At 50.3% G+C, this 27,830-nt stretch overlaps 1 protein-coding gene across 11 annotated transcripts in view; it reads right to left on the bottom strand.

The window, feature by feature from the left end:
- Nucleotides 1-27,830, bottom strand: part of CABIN1 (calcineurin binding protein 1) — a 154,806-nt gene that overhangs the window by 62,976 nt on the left and 64,000 nt on the right. For 10 of the 11 annotated variants that reach the window (XR_005054480.2, XR_012125410.1, XR_005054479.2 and 7 more), the window contains 4 exons: nt 22,982-23,243; nt 21,196-21,456; nt 18,031-18,182; nt 16,204-16,382 (listed from right to left, as the gene is read on the bottom strand). Coding sequence is in view for 8 of the 11 variants with exons in the window: in XM_036993213.2 (XP_036849108.2) it covers nt 16,204-16,382; nt 18,031-18,182; nt 21,196-21,456; nt 22,982-23,243 (854 nt within the window). In the remaining 3 variants the exon portion in view is untranslated. The remainder of the gene's footprint in view (nt 1-16,203; nt 16,383-18,030; nt 18,183-21,195; nt 21,457-22,981; nt 23,244-27,830) is intronic. The other variant, XM_036993210.2, reaches the window with a different exon arrangement.

Genomic DNA, 27,830 nt, shown 5'->3' on the forward strand with positions numbered 1-27,830 from the left:
GGAGCAGAGGTCCGGGTCACCCCGACAGAGAAGCACATGGCTGCTGTGTACCACGCCTTGCTGGCTATGGAGCCCATTGCCAGAACGGCTCTGACCAAGGTGATAACCAGCTGTCCCATCTTGGGATGGGTGAGAGACTAGACCCAAAGGCCACGGAGTGGTGTGGCACAGACACCTACCATATATCCTGTGACTGGCTGTTTGCCTTTGGCATCCCCAGGGAATGATGAAGCAGACACAGTGGCCCAGATGCACTGGGTAAAAGGAAAACCTGCCTTTGATGTGGCCCAATGGCATGTGTTTGTGGCATGCGAGGCAAAAGACAATGTGGGCTGTAGCTGTCAGTGGGGCTTGCCACTGACCTTTGAAGAAGTTAGCCAAGCCAGGAAGGAGTGCCCTGCATGCTGTGCAGATCAGCAAACCACCATGAGGGGCCTAGAGAGTCTCTTTGCAGCCTATTGCTGGTTGCCAGTGATTAAGGCACCCACTTTTTTGGACATGCGTTGCAAGGATGGGTGCAGCAATTAGAAATAAAATGGACATGGCCCTGGACATTTTGACACATGGACCAGCGATTGGTGGCCCTTCTGGCACCTTAGGGGAAAGGCCTGGAAGCTAGCCTCCGGTGTATTTTTGGAACAACAGCTGAATGACCCCCAAAGGTCACAACGGTGTACCCAAAATGTCCAGGAGGTTATTTTCTCCTACAGTCCTTGTGGCCTGAATGCGCCCCCTGGCTGCAGCTGCCATATGATGACTGCTCTGAACCCTCAGCTACTGCCTGCCTAGGGAATGGACAAGCTATGGACTTAATCTGCATAGACTATGAACCTAGCTGAATCTTCCAGGTTGAGGATTGTCATGATTTTATTGCTGTTGCTAATGTTATGTCATTAGTCTGGTCACAATGCTCCAGTTTTCTTGCTGAGGGACCACTGAGGAAGAAGGGCAACAAGTAGATTGTAAGGCGAGATTTCTGGAGGGGTGGCCTGTGGGTAAAATTGTAATATTTCCAGAATATCGCGCCTGGCTTTAGTGCATTTGCATATCCTCTGGGGTGGAGAGAAGTTCACCTCCATATCAATGGGTTATTACCTGGGCAATCGAGGGTGTGTCTGAACCTGAGAGGTTAAGGGGAGGTCCTTGCTTGCTTATTTCTGCAGAGCAGGAGAGAGAGATGGCCCCACACTGCAGTTTGTAAGCACTAAATAGGTTTTTAAATTTATTTCTCCCTTTGACTGATTTCGGTTTTAGAGGTATTTGCCCGAGGATTTCCTCTCCCCGGACTTACCCTGTCCTGTCGCACCTTCTCTGGCCCTGACAAACAGAGCGCCGATGGCTCAGGTAAGATGGCAGGCCATCCTCCATAGGTTAGGAGGTCCTTCTGGACGGCACTCCTCAGCCAGCACCCGACCAGCTGAAACCCCGCACAGCTGAGCAGCACATTGTGCAGCAAACCTCCCAGAAGTGAGCCCAGCCGGAGGGCCTCGCAAGAACTGGCCTGCTGCCCAATGAGCTCACATGCTCACAAGCTGTTGGGCTTTGGGCCTGAAAGAATCACTAATTTGCTGGAATCCTAGTTGTGATCATTATAAGAACCAAGAACAGCCTTAAGCAAATGGATGTTTACTTCCAATGTGCTAATGCGCTGGGGACGCTGCCTGGGGAGGGATACTCCCCAGCACTAGAGTGCGCAGACACCACTGAATGCGCCAAGAATGCCGTGGCCAGGAAAGGGCAGCGCTACACTTCAAAGGCATCTGCTCCCCTGAACAACTATGGGCAGGTGGCTGAGTTTTAAAATAACAGCCACAGCAGCAAAAGCCCTGGCACAGGAGCAGGACAAAGGCAAGCAAGCTATGGGACTAGCGGGGACGGGGATAGTGACCGGGCTTCCTCTGAGCCTCGCAGACAGGGACAAGGGCACCTAGGAGCCAGCCCTCTGAAAGGGCCGAGAGCAGAGGCCAATACGGGCTACACATGGCGATTCTGGGCAAGCCGTGGCCTCGGGCATCATCACAGGCAGCTAAGGAGCCCTGAGGAAGGTGGACACCAGGCAGGGAAGTGGAAAGGGTCTGGGGCCCCCACAGGCGGCAGTGTGCAGCGCCCCCTGGGCCAGAGCGGGAGAGGCAGGGCTGTGCACACTGAGGTGTCCCGGCTGGAGCTGCGCCCCTTGCTTCACCAGGCCTGGGAAGCAGGCAGCAGCGGGATGCTTGAAAAGGTTCCTGCCACCTCTGAGGAAAGAGGACAAGTGCATTGCCGCAGTGAGAGCCACCAACAGGGACTGGAACGCCTGGGGCCGAGCTTCTCTCTGATCCTTTCAGAGAAGATCGGCACAAGGATATGTGAAATAATCCCGATTTTAAGTACTATGAAGCAACTCAAAGTTTCACACCAAGAGACAAGTTAGATCAAAAGGAAAGTTACGTCAGTATGGCAACAGAGAAACAAAGAAGCTCTTAAAGAATGGCCCTCCTGACCTGGGCAGTGATGCCGGGCAAATCCTCCGAGCCACACCTCGCGTGCCTCCTGGCCAGCTGGCTTCAGCACCGGCTCAGGACGGCCGCGCACAGCCCGCACACGGCCAGCACACCCTGACAGGGGGGCGCGGGGGCCTGCATGTGTGGGGGGGGTGGGGCAGCTCTGGCTGGGGGAACACAGGCAGCTTCCTCCAGAGGAGAACCGGGCGGGTCTGCTGACGCTCTGCGGGCCAGGCTCCTGGGCCTGGAGGCAGCGGCTATTCGCTCTCTCGCTCGCCTGGTGGAGGAAGGCCGGTGGGAGGCAGAGGTGGGTGGGCCCGCTGCCACTCCGCCTCAGCCCTACCTGGAGGGGGTGGAGGGGCTGGGCAGGGGCTTTCCCAGCCCCCTGGGCCTGAGGCAGAGGAGACAGGCGGAAACCTCCTGTGCTTCCCACTGGGCTGAATGGGCCCCTGGGGCCTGCCTGCAGCCCAGGCTCCTGAGGTCCTGAAGGAGCAGCCTGGAGGCCAACAGGAAAGGTGACGGGCACGAGTGAGTGGGCAGGCTGCCTAGGCTGGCCCTGCTCTTCTTTCAGAATGTTCTTTTAAAAGTCTGCCCACACAAAACCTGCTCACACTAATATTCATGGCAAAGTTATAAATATTTTATTCTCTTACTGTTAACCTCTGAATGTTTCCGGTCAACGCCTCGGGGTCACTCCGGCCCCTCTGAACCCTCAGAGGGATGTCTGACTGCCAGCCAACTGCTGATGACACAGCCTGCTGCTAAGTCCTGGCAACCCTCCACTCCAAAGGTGGGACCCTCAGGGCCAACTACAAGGAACAAGGGCTGGGGACGCAGAGGGAACAGTATCTGGCTTGGTGACAGAAGGCTGTCCCACTCGGTGGGAGAGCTGACTGTATTTCCAGGACTTTTTGCTCAGGTCTGACTCAGTTCAAATCCTCCCAGGATTCCTGCCAGCCTAGAAGAGTTCTTTAGTTATAAGACATGTTTCCTGACATGTTTCCTCCACTTGTTCCAGCAGTAGGGCTAGAAACAGCTCATAGCCTTTTATTCCATCAGTTCAGCTCAGTGAAGATTTGAAGGAAAAGAGATGGTTGTGCCATCAAAAATGGCAGCCACTCTGACTAGTCAGCACTGAAGAAATCACAAATGTTCTGCCAACTAGAAAACAACAGGCTTCCAAGAATAGTAAACTTGGGTGGAATCAGTGTTTTGAGAAACCTTCAACTGGACAAAATCCACCCCAGCTGGTCCCTGATGACCACCAGGAAAGGCCATGTCCACCGGGAGTGGGGCTTCTGTGTAGGATGGGGCACCTTCCTGGAGGTGGAGGAGACTGGTCACCCAAGAGAAGAGACACCAGAAACCTGGTGGCCCCCGTCATGGCAGCAGCAGGTGGGTGGTCTCAGGGGCATCACTGTGGCAGCTGGCCTCACCCTGTGCCCTCCTGAGCACCCTGTGCTCAATCATGGCGCTGCCCTGCCAGGACACCAATGCTCAGAGCAGGGACAAGCCTTGGCCTCATGCGCATCTCTCACAGTGCGCCCCTCAGCCTGTATCACTCTGCTCCCCACGTGGGCATGGCACTGACCAGGGAGGCCCTGAGGCAGCTTAAAGCATTTTCCTAACCAAAGGCAAGTACGCAGCCCCCTCTTGACATAAATGTCAGGGGAAGAGAAGTAACCACATCAGGTGAGAGCCTGGCGCCCCCACAGGCTCCCAGGAAGGCTCTTCAAACAAAGGATGACTGGGAGAAAGAATCTGTCTTAAAAAGAGAGATGCTGTTGACCACATACTCTCTACAGCCAATAGGAAGGAGCCCTGCCCACCCCCCCGATCTGGGGTCCCACTGTTCTCCCAAGCCCTCTCCCCTCAAGGGCTCCTTTCCACTCACCCCAGTCGGCTCCGTATCCAATCGCCATAGGCCTCTCCAACTTCCATGTCTTTGTTGCCATTGCCCCTCACCTGAAATGGCCCTGCAGGTCTCTCTGGAGGCCCACTCCTCCAGGAAGTCCTCCCAGCCCACCAAGCACCACAGCCAGCTCACTGCACTCCCTCTTGGCATCAACCACAGCTCATGACACCACATAGGGACACAGAGACCCAACCAGGCACCAGGGATCACGGTGCCCTCTTTCAGGCCTATCATAAAGCAGGCAATGCCATGACCAGCTATGAAAAACAAGTTTTTCAAAGGGTAAAACTATAGAAGAGGAGAACAAAGGAGGTAACAGGCTCTGTCCTTTGATAGCTTCCCTGCCCCAGTGCCATGTCCACCCTGCAGGGGACATGCAGGACAACCTACGCTCCACTGGGAGCCTCCTTCCGCTGAAGGTTTACTCACAGGAACACAGCTCGCCTACCGTAAGCTGACCTCCCTTTGGCCCTGCGAAGGGAGGCTGGTGAGCAGAGACCAGGCTGGGCCTGCCCTCTAGGACTGGCTGCCACAGAGCCCCTACCCTGAGCCTGAACACCATGGCTACAGACACAGGGCCCTCCTCAGAGCATCTGTCTACGGTGCACAATTATTCTTACAAAGATAACATAGTATCTTAGAGTCTGTTGACTTTGTTTTTTTTTTAAGCAAGGAAGAGCAAAGCAACGGAAATCCAGGACTGAGCCCCCTGCCAGGCAGGTGGGCAATGGGGGAAGGCCACCACTGCACCTGCAACTGGCCAGAACTGGGAAGCTGGGCCGTGGGCAGAAGCCAAGCACATCAGACACACACTCTCCAAATCACAGGACTAGCAGATTGGAGGTGCCCCTGGGCACAGGGAGCCGGACTGAGGGTAAGCATGCGGTCTGCGCTGTCCCCTGAAGCGAGCCGTGACAGTGCAAGCAGAAAGACAAAGCCTGGAGAACAGAGTGTGGTCAGGGCTAGGGGAAGCACGGGCAATATTGGTGGAGGCCATGTGGGTGAGCAGGCAAGGATGAGCACAGGTGGGACACGACACAGATGGTGACAGTATGGTGAGTGAGGATGGATGGCCCCAGGGCACCCCGGCTCTCCTGGAAGGCCTACGCCCTACACCAGGAGGCTCGAGGCAGCCACGGACACCAGCCCCAGTGGTGCCCACTCTTCTGACCCCCGGCTTGTCATCTCTCTTCCTCCCCATCAGGGTGAACACCGACATGCCCCTGAGATCTTGGCTAAGCTCTGCCACCTCAGGAAGGTCTCCCACCCACCAAGAGGCTAGGATCGGTCTCTTTGGGGCAGTTTCAGTTGTACCCCAACCCTCAGCTGATTCACTGAGTCACACCTGCCTTCCCTAAGAGCCTGCAGCAGGGACCAGGACTGTCCCGTATACCTGGCCCAGTGCTGATGGAACGTCTGGATGGGCATGGCCACAGACTGGCCGAAGAACCCTACAGAAGGCTCAGCCTCAGACTGACCACGAGGCAAGGCCATTAACCACTGAGGCCCTTTCTGCCTCCAGCATTCTGAGGTGACATGGAGCATGGCAGGCAGACACTGGGAGTCCTGGCCAGTCCAGCAAAGCCATGGGACACATCCTAAAGGTGGCCGAGCCAGGCCAAGTTATGGACCAAGGTGTTCTGTAATGGCCCTGCCACCAACACATCTCCAGCAAAGAGGGGCACATACACAGACCCATTCTCCGTCAGGTCAGGGAGCACAGGGCCCTTCAGCGTTAGCCTCACCCCTGCACCCCTGGCCTCAGGGGAAGGAGACTTAAATCCCAGTCTCCCCTGTCTCCTCCCCGACTAGCTAGGCAGCCCGGGATGAGTGTAAGTGCCCTCAGCTTGGCTTCCTCACAGGGAAACAGGCCAAGACTACAGGGTGACTGTTTAAGGAGGGGAACGTGCTACTACCACAGGCACCCAGCCTGGAGCCCAGCACAGAGCAAGTGCACGCTGCCAGGTGGTGGGGTCCAATTAGACACACACACGCGTGCGTACAGACACACACACTTGCACACGAGTACACAGATGCTTACACACTCCATGCAGATGAGGGGTACAGATTTTGTTCAAAAATCTCACTATGCTGTGTTTGAACATTACATCGATGGTAAACAACAATCACTGGGAGCCCCTTGAAGATCACAACATGCCCCCAACTGACGTTTCTTCCAGGTCAAGGAGCTTCAGCTCTAGGGTTCAACTAGGGTTCAGTGCTGTGGGCAAATTCCCAGACGGATGGAAGGGAGAAGCCGGGCAGGCAGGGAGCTCGGGTCAGCTATGGACACCCTCCCAGCTGCCCCAGAAGGGCCAGCTTTGACAACCGGCTGTGGTGGGGGTACAGAGCAACCTGAGGGCCAGTTTCAAGGGCTTTTTTTTTTCCTTTAGTTGGTAATTAACATTTCTTTTCTTTTTTTTTATTTTGGTATCATTAATGTACAATTACATGAGCAACATTACGGTTACTAGACTCCCCCCATCACCAAGTCCCCCCCACATACCCCATTACAGTCAGTGTCCATCAGCATAGTAAGATGCTGTAGAGTCCCTACTTGTCTTCTCTGTGTTATACTACCTCCCCGTGCCCACTGTGTGCTAATTATGTGTGCTAATCATAATGCCCGTTTTTCCCCCTTGTCCCTCCCTTCCCACCCACCCTCCCCAGTCCCTTTCCCTTTGGTAACTGTTAGTCCATTCTTGGGTTCTGTGATTCTGCTGCTGTTTTGTTCCTTCAGTTTTCCTTTGTTCTCATACTCCACAGATGAATGAAATAATTTGGTACTTGTCTCTCTCCACCTGGTTTATTTCACTGAGCATAATACCCTCTACCTCCACCCATGTTGCTGCACATGGTAGAATTTGTTTTTTTCTTATGGCTGAATAATATTCCATTGTGTATATGTACCACCTCTTTATCCATTCATCTACTGATGGACACTTAGGTTGCTTCCATTTATTGACTATTGTAAACAGTGCTGCAATAAACATAGGGGTGCATCTGTCTTTTTCAAACTGGGCTACTGCGTTCTTAGGGTAAATTCCTAGGAGTGGAATTCCTGGGTTAAATGGTATTTCTATTTTTAGTTTTTTGAAGAACCTCCATACTGCTTTCCACAATGGTTGAGCTAGTTTACATTCCCACCAGCAGTGTAGGAGGGTTCCCCTTTCTCTGCATCCTCACCAACATTTGTTGTTCTTTGTCTTTTGGATGGTGGCCATCCTTACTGGTGTGAGGTGATATCTCATTGTGGTTTTAATTTGCATTTGTCTGATGACTAGTGATGTAGAGGATCTTTTCATGTGTCTGTTGGCCATCTGAATTTCTTCTTTGGGGAACTGTCTGTTCAGCTGGCCTGCCAATTTTTTAATTGGATTATTTGCTTTTTGTTTGTTGAGGTGCGTGAGCTCTTTATGTATTTTGGATGTCAACCCTTTATCAGATATGTCATTTATGAATATATTCTCCCATACTGCAGGGTGCCTTTTTATTTTATTGATGGTGTCCTTTGTTGTACAGAAGCTTTTCAGCTTGATATAGTCCCACTTGTTCATTTTTGCTTTTGTTTCCCTGGCCCGGGGAGATATGTTCATGAAGAAGTTGCTCATGTTTATGTCCAAGAGATTTTTGCCTAAGTTTTTTTCTAAGAGTTTTATGGTTTCATGACTTATATTCAGGTCTCTGATTCATTTTGAATTTAATTTTGTGTATGGGGTTTAGACAATGATGCAGTTACACATGTAGCTGTCAGTTTTGCCAACACCAGCTGTTGAAGAGGCTGTCATTTCCCCACTGTATGTCCATAACTCCTTTATCATATATTAATTGACCATATATGTTTGGGTTAATATCTGGACTCTCTATTCTGTTCCACTGGTTGGTGGGTCTGTTCTTGTGTCAGTACCAAATTGTCTTGATTACTGTGGCTTTGTAGTAGAGCTTGAAGTTGGGAAGTAAGATCCCCCTGCTTTATTCTTCCTTCTCAGGATTGCTTTGGCTATTTGGGGTCTTTTGTGGTTCCATATGGATTGTAGAATTATTTTTTACAGTTTGCTGAAGAATGCTGTTGGTGTTTTGATAGTGATTGCATTGAATCTGTAGATTGCTTTAGGCAGGACGGCCATTTTGATAATATTAATTCTTCCTAGCCAAGAGCATGGGGTGAATTTCCATTTGTTAGTGTCCTCTTTAATTTCTCTTAAGAGTGTCTTGTAGTTTTCAGGATATAGGTCTTTCACTTCCCTGGTTAGGTTTATTCCAGGTATTTTATTCTTTTTGATGCAATTGTGAATGGAATTGTTTTCCTGATTTCTCTTTTTGCTAGTTCATTGTTAGTGCATAGGAAAGCAACAGATTTCTGTGTATTAATTTTGTATCCTGCAACATTGCTGAATTCAGGTATTAGTTCTAGTAGTTTTGGAGTGGAGTCTTTAGGGTTTTTTATGCACTATTATGTCATCTGCACACAGTGACAGTTTGACCTCTTCCTTATCAGTCTGGATAACTTTTATTTCTTTGTTTTGTCTGATTGCCATGGCTAGGACCTCCAGTACTATGTTGAATAACAGTGGGAAGAGTGGGCATCCCTGTCTTGTTCCTGATCTTAGGTGAAAAGCTTTCAGCTTCTCGCTGTTAAGTATGTTGGCTGTGGGTTTGTCATATATGGCCTTTATGATGTTGAGGTACCTGTCATCTATACCTATTTTGTTGAGAGTTTTTATCATGAATGGATGTTGAATTTTGTCCAATGCTTTTTCAGCGTCTTTGGAGATGATCGTGTGGTTTTTGTCCTTCTTTTTGTTGATGTGGTGGATGATGTTGATGGATTTTTGAATGTTGTACCATCCTTGCATCCCTGGGATGAATCCCACTTGATCATAGTGTATGATCCTCTTGATGTATTTTTGAATTCAGTTTGCTAATATTTTGTTGAGTATTTTTGCATCTATGTTCATCAAGGATATTGGTCTGTAATTTTTTGGTGTGGGGTCTTTGCCTGGTTTTGGTATTAGAGTGATGCTGGCTTCATAGAATGAGTTTGGAAGTATTCCCTCCTCTTCTACTTTTTGGAAAACTTTAAGGAGAATGGGTATCATGTCTTCTCTAAATGTCTGATAAAATTCAGTGGTGAATCCATCTGGTCCGGACATTTTGTTTTTGGGTAGTTTTTTGATTATCGATTCAATTTCGTGGCTGGTAATTGGTCTGTTTAAATTTTCTGTTTCTTCCTTGGTCAGTCTTGGAAGGTTGTATGTTTCTAGAAAGTTGTCCATTTCTTCTAGGTTATCCAGTCTGTTAGCATATAGATTTTCATAATACTTTATAATTCTTTATATTTATAATTCTTTATATTTATGTGGTATCTGTCGTGATTGTTCCTTTCTCATTTCTGATTCTGTTTATGTGTGTAGATTCTCCTTTTCTCTTAATAAGTCTGCCTAGGGGTTTATCTATTTTGTTTATTTTCTCAAAGAACCAGCTCTTGGTTTCATTGTTTTTTTCTATTGTTTAATTCTTCTCAATTTTATTTATTTCTTCTCTGATCTTTATTATGTCCCTCCTTCTGCTGACTTTGGGCCTCATTTGTTCTTCTTTTTCCAGTTTCAATAATTGTGACTTCAGCCTATTCATTTGGGATTGTTCTTCCTTCTTTAAATAGGCCTGGATTGCTATACACTTTCCTCTTAGAGCTGCCTTCGCTGCGTCCCACAGAAGTTGGGGCTTTGTACTGTTGTTGTCACTTGTCTCCATATATTACTTGATCTCTGTTTTAATTTGGTCATTGATCCATTGATTATTTAGGATCATGTGTTTGTGAGCCTTTTTGTTTTCTTTGTACAATTTATTTCTAGTTTTATATCTTGGTGATCTGAGAAGTTGGCTGGTAGAATTTCAATCTTTTGGAATTTACTGAGGCTCTTTTTGTGGCCTAGTATGTGGTCTATTCTGGAAAATGTTCCATGTGCACTTGAGAAAAATGTGTATGCTGCTGCTTTTGGTGTAGAGTTCTGTAGATGTCTGTTAGGTCCATCTGTTCTAGGGTGTTGTTCAGTGCCTCTGTGTCCTTACTTATTTTCTGTCTGGTTGATCTGTCCTGTGGAGTGAGTGGTGTGTTCAAGTCTCCTAAAATTGACTGCATTGCATTCTATTTCCTCCTTTAATTGTGTTAGTATTTGTTTAACATATGTTGGTGCTCCTGTGTTCAGTGCATAGATATTTATAATGGTTATATCCTCTTGTTGGACTGACCCCTTTATCATTATGTAATGTCCTTCTTTATCTATTACTTTCTTTGTTTTGAAGTCTATTTTGTCTGATACAAGTACTGCAACACCTGCTTTTTTCTCCCTATTGTTTGCATGAATTATCTTTTTCCATCCTACGTCTGTGTGTCTTTGTGTTTGAGGTAAGTCTCTTGTAAGCAGCATATAGATAGGTCTTGCTTTTTTATCCATTCTATTACTCTGTGTCTTTTGATTGGTGCATTCAGTCCATTTACATTTAGGGTGATTATCGATAGGTATGTACTTATTGCCATTGCAGGCTTTGGATTCATGGTTACCAAAGGTTCAAGGGTAGCTTCTTCTACTTTCTAACCATCTAACTTTAACTCACTTACTACACTGTTATAAACACAGTGTGATGATTCTTTATTTCTCTCCCTTCTTATTCTTCCTCCTCCATTCTTTATATGTTAGGTGTTTTATTCTGTACTCTTCTGTGTTTCCCTTGACTGCTTTTGTGGATAGTTGATTTTATTTTTTGCCTTTAGTTAGTATTTGGTTGGTCTGCTTTCTTGGCTGCGATTTTATTTTCCAAAGGGATTTTTTTAAAAATATTTTTTTGTTGTTGTTGTTACCATTAATCTACAATTACATGAACAACATTATGTTTACTAGGATCCCCTCATCACCAAGTCCCCCCAACAAACCGCACGACAGTCACTGTCCATCAGTGTAGCAAGATGTTGCAGAATCACTGCTTGTCTTCTCTGTGTTGCACAGCCCTCCCCATGCCCCACCCCACACCATACATGCCAATCGTAACACCCCCTTCCTCTTCCCTGCCTCTATCCCTCCCTTCCCACCCATCCTCCCCAGTCCCTTTCCCCATGGTAACTGATAGTCCGTTCTTGGGTTCTGTGATTCTGCTGCTGCTCTGCTCCTTCAGTTTTTCTTTGTTCTTATACTCCACATATGAGTGAAATCATCTGGCACCTGTCTCTCTCCACCCAGCCTACTTCACTGAGCACAATACTGTCCAGCTCCATCCATGTTGTTGCAAATCGTAGGATTTGTTTTCTTCTTATGGTTGAATAATATTCCACTGTGTATATGTACCACCTCTCCTTTATCCATTCATCCACTGATGGACATTTAGGTTGCTTCCATTTCTTGGCTATTGTAAATAGTGCTGCAATAAACATAGGGGTGCATCTGTCTCTCTCAAACTGGGCTGCTGCATTCTTAGGGTAAATTCCTAGAAGTGGAATTCCTGGGTCAAATGGCATCTCTATTTTGAGCATTCTGAGGAGCCTCCATACTGCTTTCCACAATGGTTGAACTAATTTACATTCCCACCAGCAGTGTAGGAGGGTTCCCCTTTCTCCACAGCCTCGCCAACATTTGTTGTTGTTTGTCTTTTGGATGGTGGCGATCCTTACTGGTGTGAGGTGATATCTCATTGTGGTTTTAATTTGCATTTCTCTGATGACTAGCGATGTGGAGCGTCTTTTCATGTGTCTGTTGGCCATCCGAATCTCCTCCTTGGAGAACTGTCTGTTCAGCTCCTCTGCCCATTTTTTAATTGGATTATTTGCTTTTTGTTTGTTGAGGTGTGTGAGCTCTTTATATATTTTGGATGTCAAGCCTTTATCGGATCTGTCATTTAAGAAAATATTCTCCCATACTGTAGGGTATCTTTTTGTTCTACTGATGGTGTCCTTTGCTGTACAGAAGCTTTTCAGCTTATAGTCCCACTTGTTCATTTTTGCTTTTGTTTCCCTTGCCCGGGGAGATATGTTCATGAAGAAGTTGCTCATGTTTATGTCCAAGAGATTTTTGCCTATGTTTTTTTCTAAGAGTTTTATGGTTTCATGACTTACATTCAGGTCTTTGATCCATTTTGAATTTACTTTTGTGTATGGGGTTAGACAGTGATCCAGTTTCATTCTCTTACATGTAGCTGTCCAGTTTTGCCAACACCAGCTGTTGAAGAGACTGTCCTTTCCCCATTGTATGTCCATGGCTCCTTTATCATGTATTAATTGACCATATATGTTTGGGTTAATGTCTGGAGTCTCTATTCTCTTCCACTGGTCTGTGGCTCTGCTCTTGTGCCAGTACCAAACTGTTCCGACCACTGTGGCCTTGTAGTAGAGCCTGAAGTTGGGGAGCAAGATCCCCCCACTTTATTCTTCCTTCTCAGGACTGCCCTGGCCATTTGGGGTCTTTGTTGTTTCCCTATGAATTTTTGAACTATTTGTTCCAGTTCGTTGAAGAATACTGTTGGTATTTTGAAAGAGATTGCATCAAATCTGTATATTGTTTTGGGCAGGATGGCCATTTTGATGATATTAGTTCTTCCTAGCCAGGAGCATGGGATGAGTTTCCATTTGTTAGTGTCCTATTTAATTTCTCTTAAGAGTGTCTTATAGTTTTCAGGGTATAGGTCTTTCACTTCCTTGGTTAGGTTTATTCTTAGGTATTTTATTCTTTTTGATGCAATTGTGAATGGAATTGTTTTCCTGCAAAGGGCTTTTAACCAGAGTTGTAGGCAGGTTGTAGGTATCTTCCAACCCTAGTGTGGGGTGGGATGGCACAGGGGTGCAGGAGGGGCCAGTTTACAGAGGAAATCTGAGTTCTACTAAGAAACCATTATCAAATGTTTAGTTACATGCACATACCTGGAGCTATTTTTCTAAATCTCTTCTAAAAAATCTTACACCAAGTAAGAATTGACCCCCACTTGATTTCTGGTTTTGAAGGAAAAGCATACTAAAGTAGAGAGGCAATTCTAAGGCAGGGTGTCCTAACCATGCCCAAGGGAAGTCCTAGTGCTTGGCTCCCTGTCCAGCTGGTAGCAAATTAGCCTTGGACAGGTTCCATGGCGCAAGAGACAAGGGCCCAGAAACCCCAGGGCCCAGGCCCACTCAGGAGCTGTTGCTTCTGAGAATGCGTCCTGCCCCTATTCTAAGGCTGTACCACTAGCTGGAGAGAGGCCAGCTGTAAATTGAGGATGACGGCTCCTGATCAGGATTCCCCTTATTGTGAAGTGCCACCTGGCCCCTGAGTCAGCTCTGCTGACCTGGGGATGACTGCAGCTGGCAGGGAGCTACACTGTGCAAGCACCTTCCATTTTACAGCTGAGGAAACTGAGGCTCGGGAAAGTAAAGTCCCTTACCCAAGGTTGCCAGACAAGGAAGTGGTGGCGCTGGGATCTGATCCCCTGACTCCAAGGCCATCTCTGCCCTGGCCTCCCTGTCTGACCTCAAGTGGGTCCCTAAATGGCTTCTCTTCGTCTGTACCAGGGCTAGAAGCACCTGTTATGCTTCTTGTCGCAGAATGGCTTGGCTGTGGCCCAGAGTTAACACTAATGCCCTGTCCTCCCACAAAAGGAGACGCGAGGCTGTTCTCAGGCCAAGGAGTTGGGTGCAAAGTGTAAGGCCACATTTTCTCCTCCCAGGACCTGGTCAGCCCGCCTGGCTGGGTCACAGGAGGCAGAAGTAGAGGCGAACAGTGCAGCCCTTTGGGGCCACAGCATATGCATGACAGCTTCTGCTGGAGCCAGGACTCTACCTTGGAGGTAGTACAGCAGCTGAAAGGGCCACTTGAACATTAAGATCATGGCTAGTTTAGAGACCAAAACATTTTCAGAAATGTGAGACACTGCTTTCTCTCTGAGATGAGGCAGGTGAGAGTTCTGAGAGCACCAAGCAGCTAGGCCTGGGCAGAACACAGCATGGCCAGGGTGGGGCTTCCTAGCACACCAGGCTGGGGCTGGCCAAAGGTGGGCCATGGGATCTTGATGGCTCCCTATCACTGAGAGGAATCAGTTAAAAAAATTTTACAATCATTCCAAAAGGTACAACCACTGAAATGGTATGTGAGCCTATTTGTATGGTTCCCTCTGCAAACTCCCAGAGCAAACAACCATTACGCTGGCACCCAGTGCATGTCACGCCAGCACCTGCCCTCAGCAGTGTGCATCCCCACAGCTCATGCACGTGTGGGCACTGGAATGGAACGGCTGGGCTGCGGTGCCACGTGGCATCATGGCCCCTTTCTAAGACAGTCATGCCTCCCTCCTTCTCTGCTACTGGGGGGAGCCCATGCCAGGGGACGCTTACCCAGCTCTGTGGGCTGACAGAACAAGCAGGGCTGCTGTTGCCTGAGCTGGGCTCGAGCCTGCAAGGCTAGGACGGGGGTAGCCACAGGCCCTCGGACAACTGTGCAAGGCATTCTTCCTCCTGAAAATGGGCATGGTGCTAGATCCTTAAAGCATGTACCTGCCAGAAACGAATTCCCAGAGCAGTGTTTTATTTCCAGTGTGTTTTCTCAATATTCTCAAGAGTAAAAGGTTGGCAACAGGGTAACCTGAGTTCAGTAAGAAGGGGAAGAACTTTGTTTCAAGAATATCTGCAAGACTGAAGTGTGGAAGCGCAGGCCAGCCAGCAACTCCAGTCTCTGCCCAGCCCTGTGGGGCTTCCCAGCTCACCAGGCTGGGCTGGCAGGCAGAGAGGAGCCAACAGCTGGGACCCAAGGGAGGTGATGGAATCACACAGCACACACTCAGATCCACAGCCTCTCTCAACGCACTTACGTAGGCCAAACCAGACCAGGAGGGGACACTGCAATTCTCCTCCTGTCAGGTCACCATATCCCTCCCACCCTCCCCACAAGTTGAGCACTGTCACCTTGTTGTCCTTCACCAGCTTTTCTCTAAGCCTGCTCTCAAACCCTACCCACTGGCCAACAATGTGCACTCTGGGACCCAGAGGACAGGAGGCTAGGGGTGTGCCATTGCCCTGGGGAAGGCGGAGCTAGGCCTGTTCCACACAAGCCCTGATGAGATAAAGGACTGTAAGGGCCTGGGTGGCTTTCAGCATTGTCACTATCTCCCCAGGGCCCTCTAAGTCCACCAATTTGGATCATTCATGCCAGCAAATACTTCATCACCAGCTTATCACTGTAAAGGTGAGAACATGAAGAAACTGAGCTACGAGGTCAGCATGCGAGCCTCCTAATGTTAGTAAGGAATGTGGTTGAAGGGTCGCCACTTGCCCCATCCCATGTGGGATGGCCTTGCACATGGTCCCAGCTGACTCCCACCACCCAACTGTCTGAATTCCCAGGGTGATAGACTCAGCGCTTGTCAAGGCCTTCCCATGACTGTCACAAGGACGTGCTGTAATATCGCAGGCAGGATCCCGACCCCAGTAAGTTAACTGCACAGAGGCTGTTCTAGGCAGCCTGAAGACAGCTGGTTCCAGGGGTCTTTCAACTGCCCTTCAACACCCCCATGTTTCAGTGGGAAAATGCAGGCTCCAAAGGGTGAGGTACCTTAGCTCACCCTGCCCCTCCCCAGCTCCCATGTGGGCAACTGGCAGGTGGCGACCCTGAGCATGTCTTAGAAGCACAGAATCACCGTGAGTCCATGAAGTTAATGAACAGCCACAACATTGCCCGTGTCACCCCAGACCCAGCACCCACCCTCACCAAAACAAAGCAACTCATCACCCAAAGCACCCTCCCCCATGGTTGGCGTGCCGCCCTGGGCTGGCAGTAGGGAGAACAGGGACTGTACCGTCCGGCGTCGCCTGCTGGTGGGATTTTTTACATTTGACGTAATCGTGGTCAATCGGAGTAGCTGTGTAAGGTGGGGATGTCAGACCTGGGCCAGAGGAGGAGGGGAGGGAGGCTCCGGGGCCCGGCAGTGTCCCAGCTGAAGAGTGGGAGTCCTCGTCCACCAGGCAGGCCTTCTCCCTGTGGGGAAGAGAGTTGGGGTGCAGGTCAGAATCCCCACATCACATGGAACAAAAGTGCTGGTCTGGGACAATGCCCTTCCTGGCTGCTGGTCCCCACTTTACCCTTCTTAGGGCCTGTGCTCCCATGCACTTTAGGTGACCTCTTCTGGATGGTGTTTGGGGGTGAAGCAGCCACCCCAGAGCACCCACTTGGGCTCTGGCCCCTGACTGGACACTGCTCAATCTTGGGTCAGGCTCTGCCAGTGTCTCAGGCCTCAGGCCCTGGGAGACTGCAGGGGAGCTGACAAGCCCTTCCTGTGAAGCGCCCATCGCCGCACCCCTCCACGCCAAGCCAGCACGCTTCTCTGGGATACCTGAGACCTGACAGAATTAATCCCCAATGAGTGTGTCGACAGAGAAAACTCTGAATTTACTGCATGCTCACATGTGTACAAGGAGATCTGCTACACTGCTGAGCAAAGACGTTAGAAACACCCGAAATGTCCATCAGAATGATTACAGAAAACATGGTGTTTCCAAGCTATGGAACAATACACACCTAGAGACCACTGGTAGCCTCTGGAAAGAACGGGGGAAATGGGGTAGTATTTCTGTGGCCTGGGTCCCAGGTCATTGTCAGGGGAAAGGCAAACTCTGGAACAACACCTTCAACAGTTGATTTTTATCAAATAAAAGAAAACCTATAATTGTATGTCTGCATATAAATGCACACATGTACAGAAAATGATCTGAGCAACCAAATTGTGAATAGTGGCTAATTCTGGGGAGGAGAGGGGATTTGTCACATTTTGGTCTATGTGTTTGTATACTTCCAGAATTTTCTGTAACTAGAATATATTCCTGTATTATTTGTATACTGTAATATTTTTTTTAAGAGTTATGATCAATAGAAGACACCATCACTGTACCCTGGGGGCCCTCTGTGACTAAAATACATACTTCTGCAATTTCTGGGCCACTGAACCCACCTGTGCAACCTGCCACATGTGTGTTTCTCTCGCCTGTAAGTCTGGGCTCAGGTCTCTCTGGCATCTGGCTGGGCCCTGGATAGTCCCCGGCCAGGCAGGGGCTCTGAGATAGGGCGAGCGGAGCCAAAGCTCCAGGTTGTAGACACTGGGGTAAAAGAAGTCTGGGCCACAGAGATGACCCACATTTGAGAGGAGGCCTTTGGTAGGGGTGGGTGTCTATCACAGGCCTAAAGAGGGGAAACCATCAGGGCCCCAGCGTCCCCGAGCTCTCTGGCACTGCAGGAGGAGCCCAGGCCTCCCATGCCCCCACTGCTTCTTGGCAGAATGGGCAGCATACAGGCCTTCAGAGGGTGCCCACCCTTAGGAGAAGCCCTGGAAGAGGACCCAAGAGCAAGTGTCCCACGCAGGACAGGGCTGCACCCCAACAGGAAGGGGAGGGAATCAGCTTGTCTCCAGGAGCTGCCCCCGAGGCTGGGGCGGCAGTGGGCAGGGCCACAGGGGCAGGGCCACAGGGACTGCAGACTCAGCTGCTCCTTCTCAGAGCCGACATAAACACCTCAGCCCATAGGCAGGAGTCTCCGCGAGCTCGGGTTCAGCAGCAGCAAGCCCGAATGCCAGGGTGCTGTGAATGAGCCCATGGGGCACAGAGGGTATGCCGCGAGTGCGCATGCTACTCACTTCTCTGAAGCTTTGGGGGTGTTCTTCTCCTCACCCCTTGCAAAGGGTCCTTCTGCAGCCTCCTTCATGAAGTTGACCAGGACCTCGGCACTGACCCCAGAATCCGGCTTCCCCAGGAGCTTCAGGATGGAGGCGTGCAGCCGAAAGTACACCTACGAGAACGACAGCCGGGTGTGAGCCATCTCCCCAGTTGCTGACGTTTGTTCCACAGGTCAGTGAGCCACACTGGAAATGGCCCCGAACCAGGGACACAGGCCGCCATGTACTTTTCACTAGCTTTTAAACCAGCCAACCTATAATTCACTCAAAGCCAGCCCCGACAATCAAAACAGACACAAACTCAGCATCCCAGCTTAATTGCTTACCCAGTAGCCCAGGCACACAGTGTAAGAACAAGGGGACCAACCCTGCGCTCCACTCCCTGGGCATCTCCTCCCTCCAAGGGGCCCACTGCCCCCTGTGTGCCCCTCTGCGGCACCCACAGAAATGGAGCCTCCACATCTCTCTCCCCACTGGGCTGTGGACTCTCTGAGGCAAGGGGCACAATGAATTTCTGCCCATGTCCCCACACCTGGGCAAGTCAGGTGCTGCAGGCCTCAAGAGGCTCTGCCCAGTGGGCACAGGCTGGTGGGAGGCTATGAGGGCCCGTACTTTCCTTCATTTCCTCGAGTCCTCAGCACATTCCTGGCCCACAGCCAGGAAAGCCGAGGGCCAGGTGAAACCCAGGCCCGTCCTGTTCCCTGCCTTCTGCCACCCCCAAATAAATGCCACACTGAACACAGACAGCTCTGCAGACAACCCGGCCTGAACTCACACCCAGGAGTGGGTGAAAAGCAGGCTCCCACCTGTGGCACAAAAGGTACCCCTAGGGCTAAGAAGTGCTGTGGCTGCAGCCCCTGATTAACCAGGGGCAGTTCTCAAGAGAGGGCACCAAGGACCCTCCCAGGGGAGGGATGGGGTGGTCTGGCCTGGGCAGCACTCTCATGGGAGCGCCCTCACACCCAGAGCCCCTCCAGCTACAGCCACAGACACCCAGAGAAACTGGCCCAGCAACTCCATTTTTAGATGTAGAGAACCGAGGCGCCCTGCACGCTCTGGCAGCCACATGGAGGGGGCAAATGTTCAACTGGCAAAGTTTCTTCAAGCGGCAGGTAAACCATTTTGAATGAAGGCTCAACAGCAAAGGGGAGTTGTCACCAGGGCAGGGTTAAATTCTTAAGAGAAATGTCATTTTAAAGATATACACCCATTCCAGCTGAGCACTTGCTCTTCTGAGAGGCAGCACGGTGTGCTGGGGGAGGGCAGTGGACACTTTTGAGGCCTCAGTTCCCCGTCTGGAAGTCCCTGGGCCCCAGAGGGACACCATCCTACCTGCTCATTTGTTTTATCAGGCATCAGCAGACAGCAAAAACCAAAGTAAAATCATGCAGGAAAATCAGAGCTGTCATTTTTCAGAGGGCCAGGCCACTTCCCACCGCATGCAGGTTCCACATGTGCAGAGGTGCCATGTGAAGGCCCCAGGCCACGTGGGACTTGGTTCCGACCGCCCTCGCCTCCTGCTGCTGAGTCAGGACAGCTCCCGTCAGCCCTCTGGGCCTCAGCCCTGCCTTCCCCAAGGTGGAAGGAAGTCCCAGGAACGGCACAGGAGCCCCGGTGGAAAGCATGAAAGAACCGTGACAGGGAAGGACGTGGGCCCAGGGGCTGGGAATGACAGCAACCAGGAAGCTGCTGACAACGTGCTCGGTAGAAAGCTGTGCTTCCACACTTTATGACGAACCCCATGAATGGGGCCCTAAGACAGCTGCTATAAACCACTCAGCATGAATTATTTTCAAAAGGCAATTTCTAAAAATGACACTTTTTTGCTTGCTCACACTAGTAGCAAATGTTAAAAAGAAGATACTAGCATGACTGAGGGAAAACAGTCAGGTTCATAGATCAGTACAACCTTTCTGGGCAAATGGACGTTTTTGATCCAATGTTTAATGGCCCTTTGAAATGTCACATATGTGTCCCCTGATACACATGCAAGGCCATACCCTACCTGCACCTTGTCACTGAAGAAGTGGACAAGAAGGCCAACCCATGAAGAGGCCAGGCAAATAAATGGATGCCCAGCCAGACTAGAGGGCACAACAGGGAAGGAGCCCACAACTCCTCCCACTACATCTTGTCCAATGAAAAAAGCAAGTTGCAAAATGGTAAGAAAATGTTACTATGTACCTATATGTTAATAGGGGGAAAAGTCTAGAAAGATAAGGACACGCACAAAATTGTTAATACAGATTACTGGGGTGGGGGACTAGGGTCACAGGGAACTTTAATTTTTCAGTTTAGGCACTTTTTAACTGATTCTTACATAGTTTTAACTAAGAATCTGTGCTAATTTTGTGATCAGAAAAAGTACTTACTAAAGGCAGAAAAGGCACAAGCAAGCAGATTCTGCCAGACTCCAAGAAGCTTGCTGGGCATACAGCCTGGCAGGGGCCGGGCACACAGCCTCAGAAAGGGTGAAACTCAAGTCCAGGGCCAGGCCAAGCTGTCTGGACCCTCACCCACATTCTCAGTTCCCTTCCTACAACACAGCCCCCCAGCCTGCCTCACAGGACTGCTACAGGCATCAGTGACAGCTCTGTGTGAAATGCTCCAGAAATCACAGAAGCAAATACAAGCAGTGAACAGCTACTCTTCTCCTGAGAAGCAGGGGGAGATCCCAGATCTGGGGTCAAGGGAACAGGCCGCTCCCTGGCTGTGTCCTGCCAAGCTGGGTGCTTGGGCGCATTTTTGGCCTTGCTGGGTCTTGGATGTCTCATGTGCCCATCCTCCTCCTGCCAGGCTGCAGTGTGTGACTGCGCTGGGTACCAGGACATGCTGCACTGCGCTGATGCCATCCTCAGGCCAGTTCCTGGAACCTGCATGTACTAATGAGAGGCGATCTCCTGGGGGGTAAGAACAAGCACTCGCTCTACCAGAAAGGATGGTAAGCACCCTCAGAAAGAGACACGAAAGGCTGCTTTAATTTAGTTGCACACAAAGCTGCTAAACACAGAGAAACTTCCAGAGGGCTGCAGGGAGTCACTGGGACCTTGTGCCCCATGTCCAAGGAGACAGAGAGACCGGCCTGCCCCTGCCCTGTGCTCCCACCGCAGGCCAGCACGGTGTCACCTCCAAGGCCTCCATAGCCAGCCCGGGCGGGTTGTGGTAGTGGATCTTCTTGGGGTAGCGAGCAGCCTCCTCGTGCAGGTAGTGGCCGGCCTGTCTGTAGTGCAGCAGGTAGACGGCTGGCGGCTGCTGCTGCTTCTCAGCGACCTTGCCCAGCATGTAGTGGATGAGCCACTCCTCCTCGTCGCCATCACCCTCGCAGCGGGCCGCAGACGAGAAACAGTGCCTGGCGGTCTCCAGCATGCTGTCACGCCGGCCCTCCATCTGTAAGGAGACCACAGATGGGGCCGTCTTAGGCCCATGGCCTGAACCTGCACAGGATCATGCCTTAGCCTGGAGGAAGCCTTGCTGCCTTCTTAGCAAATTTATAATCCTCCCACAACCCTGACACCCAGAAGTGCTATCATCATCTCACAGCTGGGGACACCGGGTGCGGAGAGGCCTGGCACCCCTCAGAGACACGTCAAACAAGACACAGAGCTGGAGTGAAACCCAGGTTGCCTCGTGCCAACGCCAATCTTCTTCTCCTGTCTCCTATGGTACCTGACACAGTCCACCAGTTTGTGAAGTAGCCACTGCCCCGCCTGAAGTCCCAACTACAACCCTCACGGTGTCTGCAGGAGGCCCCGTTTGGGAGTCAGCATAAGCAGGGGCTGCCAGCCATCCCCGCAGGAGGACCAGGCCGACAGCTCTCCCACGTCAGTCTGAGAATGCCAGGCAGCAGGTGAACCTCCACTGCAGGCAGGGAGCACCGCGTTCTCTCACCCTCTCACCTGGGGGGCCAAGCAGACTCGGAGGACATGTGCACCCAGCACCCAGCTCCACGGCACCCCTGGAGTTCAACAGGACTCCTCCAACTCCCATGCCCCCTTCCAGAGGGATGTAGGGTGCTTGTAAAAACGCAATTCCTGAGCCCCACCAAGACCCACTGACAGAGCCTGTTTGTAGCCGTGGCTGCAGCCACGCTCCCCTAAGCTGAAGGGTGGAAATAGCTAAGACACAGGGTCAGCTTCTAAGAGACTTTCCAACTTGGAGAACCACTTCTTCCAGTCCCTCTGCGAGGGGCTATGGGCTAGCATACTGAGTGCTATCCACGCAAGATGTCAGCTATCAAGGGCACACACATCCCTTCATGGGAGCTCCTGGCTTGGGAGCTGGAGTGGAGAGACCACTGTTCCGAGCCCCCTGGGTCTCTGGCCTCTTCTCTCTAAGGTCCTGGCGTAACGGCAGGGAGGCTGCAGCCACTTCTCTTCTCATCTCAGGATCCTGTTCTCCTGGGACACCTTCTGGGTCATGGTGTCTTCCTGCCACACCAGCCTAGATATGCCAGTGTGGCTCCTTCACTTCCATCTCCAGGAGCCAAGGGTGCCCTGCTAACACAGGCCTCGTGCCAAGTACCCAGCAACCCATACTGGGGGAACACCCTACCAAAAAGAGACTTCAAACTTCCTACAAGAACTCCAAACTTTCCAAGGACTTCACAAGTTCTCTGAGAGGAACAGGGAAGAGTGGCTACTTCGAGCAGCCGACACACCTCCCAAGCCTCCCAGGCCTCTCAACTGCCCTGAAACTGATGGCTGACCAGCTTGAGTCACGAGAGCCTGGCCCTGAATTTGCCCACAGCAGATGGGTGTCCAAAACCAGGGGCCAAGTCATCACTGGTCACAGTGTGGCCTGAGTCTCAGAGTGAACCATCCACGGCTCCCAGCATGGTCGTGAGCACAAGAGCAGAGAACGGACAGGACAGAGCTTTGCCAACTGAGGGTGCCCCAGTCAGAGAGCCCCTCACCTGCTGCACAAGCTCAGGAGGCAGCTCCACTCTCCACTGCTTCAGCTGGCGCGAGGCGAAGGAGTGCAAGGCATAGGACATGGTGCCGTACTCGATCCACAGGGACAGGTTGGAGCTGCCAATCTCCAGTGCCCGCTGGAAGCAGTTCAGGACAGGAGTGGCGTGCTTCCAGATGGGCCCGTCGCTCTTCAGCTCATTGGAGTTCAGCTTATCCTGAATGCGACTGGCCCGGGCCAGGGCCATGCCTGCCCAGGAATCAAACCTGAGGCATGACAAAAACACCAGTAAGCATGCTGCTACCCTTACAGCACTGCAGACACAACAGCCTGAAGGGCAAGGCAGACAGGCACTGGGGGAGCCTGCACCCCAGACCAGGGCCCGGAGCCCATCACTCACTCCATGCCCATGGCCTGCCCAGCCGTGTCTCTGGGCCTCAGCTCCTGACCCAGGAAATACAGCTAAGACCTACCTCAAGAGCAGAGCTGCTGGGGCACAAGACATATCACCCAGCACTTCCCATGGGAGCCAGTGACTGGTCTGAGAGAACCGCCCCCAGCCCAGGCCAGGCTGCTCACTGGCACAGACGGGCTCCAGGACTGGCCCCGCTGTCTGCAGGGGTCACCCACACAATGCCTCTGGTGGAAAGGAAAAGGGATGCTCGACAAGGCATCACAGTAACGGCCCAGCCTCAGGGACTGGGAAGCTCCTACCCAGCTGCAGCTTTACTTACCTGCACTGGCAGGGCCTGCCACCCACACCCTCACTGACCTCAAGCACAGGCAGCCCAGGTCCCCGAGCTGGCTGCCACCTAGCTTCTACCTGGCTCTCCCTCCAGGACCCTGAGCAGATCCCCTTCCACCTCAGTTATCAGAACAAGATGGACAGCAAGGGGACCACACAGTGGCCAAGACCCAACCATTCTGACACCACCTGAAAGGAACTGACGGGGTGAATGCAGGAACGCCTCTGAGAGGTGACAGTCACAGAGACACCAAGACTAAGATGATTTCAGGGCACTTGAGAGAGTCTGGAATTTTCTGGGAGCTTGTGCAGAGATCAGAAAAGGCAGCAATCAAATGACAGATGCTACCCACCACATGCCGACAATTCTTCTGGTTTTTTTAAAATTAGTATTTTATTAAGGTATTATGGATATACACTCTTATGAAGGTTTCACATGAAAAAACAATGTGGTTACTACATTTAACCATATTATCAAGTCCCTACCCACACCCCAATGCAGTCAGTGTCCATCAGTTAGTAAGATGCCACGGATTCACTGTTTGCTTTCTCTGTGCTACACTGTTTTCCCTGTGACCCCCCACAGCATGTGTGGTAAACGTAATACCCCTCAATCCCCTTCTCCCTCCCTCCCCCACCCCTCCCCTTTGGTAACCACCAGTCCCTTCTTGGGTTCTGTGAGTCTGCTGCTGTTTTGTTCCTTCAGGTTTGCTTTGTTCTTATACTCCACAAATGAGGGAAATCATTTGGCACTTGTCTTTCTCCACCTGGCTTATTTCACTGAACATAATACCCTCCAGTGTGAGTTTATATATTTTTGGATGTTAACCCTTGTCAGATATGTCATTTACAAATATATTCTCCTATACTGTAGGACGCCTTTTTGTTGTGTTGATGGTGCCCTTTGCCATATAGAAACTTTTTAGTTTGATATAGTTGTATGCGTTCATTTTTGCTTTTGTTTCCCTTGCTCAAGGAGATGGGTTCAGGAAGAAGTTGCTCCTGCTTATATTCAGGAGATGTTTGCCTATGTTGTCTTCTAAGAGTTTTATGGTTTCATGACTTACATTCAAGTCTTTGATCCATTTTGACTTTACTTTTGTGTATGGGGTTAAACAATAATCCAGTTTCATTCTCTTGCATGTAGCTGTCCAGTTTTGCCAACACCAGCTGTTGAAGAGGCTGTCATTTCCCCACTGTATGTCCATGGCTCCTTTATCATATATTAATTGACCATATATGCTTGGGTTTATATCTGGGCTCTCTAGTCTGTTCCATTGGTCTATGGGTCTGTTCTTGTGCCAGTACCAAATTGTCTTGATTACTGTGGCTTTGTAGTTGAGCTTGAAGTTGGGGAGAATAATCCCCCCTGCTTTATTCTTCCTTCTCAGGATTGCTTTGGCTATTTAGGGTCTTTTGTGGTTCCATGTGAATTTTAGAACTACTTGCTCTAGTTCGTTGAAGAATGCTGTCGGCATTTTGATAGAGATTGCATTGAATCTGTAGATTGCTTTAGGCAGGATGGCCATTTGTCAAAATATTAATTCTTCCTATCCATGAGCATGGAATGTGTTTCCATTTATTGGTATCTTCTTTAATTTCTCTCATGAGTGGCTTGTAGTTTTTGGAGTATAGGTCTTTCACTTCCTTGGTTAGGTTTATTCCCAGGTAGTTTATTCTTTTTGATGCAACTCTGAATGACTTTGTTTTCCTGATTTCTCTCTCTGCTAGTTCATTGTTAGCATATAGGAATGTCACAGATTTCTGAGTATTAATTTTGTATCTGGCAACTTTGCTGATTTCAGGTATTAGATCTAGTAGTTTTGGAGTGGATTATTCAGGGTTTTTTATGTACAATATCATGTCATCCGCAAACAGGGACAGTTTAACTTCTTCGTTGCCAATCTGGATGCCTTTTATTTCTTTGTGTTGTCTGATTGCTGTGGCTAGGGCCTCCAACACTATGTTGAATAGAAGTGGGGAGAGTGGGCATCCTTGTCTTGTTCCTGATCTTAAGGGAAAAGCTTTCAGCCTCTCACTGTTCAGTATGATGTTGGCTGTGGGTTTATCATATATGGCTTTTATTATGCTGAGGTACTTGCCCTCTATACCCATTTTGTTGAGAGTTTTTATCATGAATGGATGTTGAATTTTGTCAAATACTTTTTCAGCATCTATGGAGATGATCTTGTGGTTTTTATCCTTCTTTTTGTTGATATGGTGGCTGATGTTGATGGATTTTCAAATATTGTACCATCCTTTCATCCCTGGAATAAATCCTACTTGATCAGGATGGATGATCTTCTTGATGTATTTTTTAATTTGGTTTGCTAATATTTTGTTCAGTATTTTTGCATCTATGTTCATCAGGAATATTGGTCTGTAATTTTCTTTTTTTGTGGTGTCTTTGCCTGGTTTTGGTATTAAGAGTGATGCTGCACATGCCGACAATCCTAACCCACTGCTTCACTAACTTAAAAACTGGCTAACTGGCTAACTGGCTTCCTGCCTATCTGACAGTCCCTGAAATGGGGTGAGGGCCTGGGAAAACTGATATCCTCCAGGCACCCGAGGATGACAAAGTGCAAACCGAGGAGTGATAAAGAGCCCTGAAGGTGTGAGTGTTAACAGGAGGAGAGCAAAAAAAACCAAAGCTGCACCCCTCATGCCAGGTCCGAGGGCATTTTCCTCCTCAGGGCCTGGGGACTCGGGACAATGGAGTTTTCCCAGCTCTGCTCAGGGGACCCTGGGGGAGGGCACATGGAGCAAGCTGTGCCTCAGACAGAGGGAACCCCGTCAGGGACTTCCCACCAGGCCAGCTCCCTTCATGCTGAGGAGTTCCTGTTTTACGTTCTCTCCCAGTAGCTTCAGCAACTCCCTTTGCCCTCACCTGGAGGGAAGGGACCACATCAGGGTGTGTGCCCATGTGCCTGCATGAGCGCCAAAATGGAGACAGCCCTCTCCTGTCACAAATGCAAGTAACCGAGAGCACAGACAAATACACCATTACAAAAACTTAAAATGCTCCTTTATTAAGCAAGAGCCATGTCTGATGTGGGTCCCTGACACTAGCAGAACAGTGCACAGCCCACACTCAAGGAGTGCGGGCCTACAGGGTTGCCGGGTGGCCCAAGGGCTGGCGATGACATGCTCTCAGAGGGACGATGAGTCCAGAGCCTGTGCATGGGGCTCATGCACATGGAGGGCTGGCCTAATCCCAGCACTGGGCTTAAAGTCATTTCGTTGGTAGATGAACAAGGTGTATTGGGGCCTATTCCCATTTTCCCCCCCAAATGCCACTCGTAATGCCTGCTCAGCCAAGTTAGTCTAATTCCAACTCAGCAAGAGCAGAAGGTGGGAGGAAAACCTGTCACTAGCGTCCTCACAGACAGTTTTCCCGTAGGAACCACCAACAAATACCACAGCCAAAACACTCTGCCATTCACCCAGCCATCTGTCATGGGTCACCTGTACCCAGTAGGCTCCCAAAATTTAAGGGAAAAAACCCAGTACCTAACTTCCATTTTAGCTAGCACAGAAAATGAGACAGAGGCCATCTCCGCTGATGTCTGCCTGTTGGGGCCACAATGAAGGGGGCCCAGGCCAGGGCCACTAAGGCCCTCCTGGCCCTGGGGCCAGTCCTCAAGGAGACCCTGCCCCCCGGCAGGGCTGCCAGCAGGCCGGGCCTGGCAGATTGACGCCTCTGAACAGGTGCACATGCAGGCTGTTAAGCTGTCATGACCCTCACTTTTTTGACTAAGGGGCCATCATGAGACAGGTACCACCCCAGGCTCCCAACTCCCTGTAGACAGAGAGGTTTACCACTCCCACTTTTCCGACACAGAGGCAGACGTACAGAGGAGGTGATTCCTCACTGTCCTGCACAGTGAGCCCTAGTCCGCCCGAGCACAGGGCTGTTCCACCACAGCAGTCCACAGTGGCCCCAGAGGGGACAGCCAGGGCCACTGGCAGGTGGCTGTCTGCCTGGAGTAAACCACAGGCTGAGCAAAACAGGGTCTGGGAGAACCTCACCCAAACGCTATGTAAATGCCACCTGGCCTCTGCTCACAGATCCCAGCCCCAAACCCCCACCTTGGCCCAGTGGATC

This window comes from Manis javanica, chromosome 15, assembly GCF_040802235.1.
Source record: "Manis javanica isolate MJ-LG chromosome 15, MJ_LKY, whole genome shotgun sequence".
NCBI lineage: Eukaryota > Metazoa > Chordata > Mammalia > Pholidota > Manidae > Manis > Manis javanica.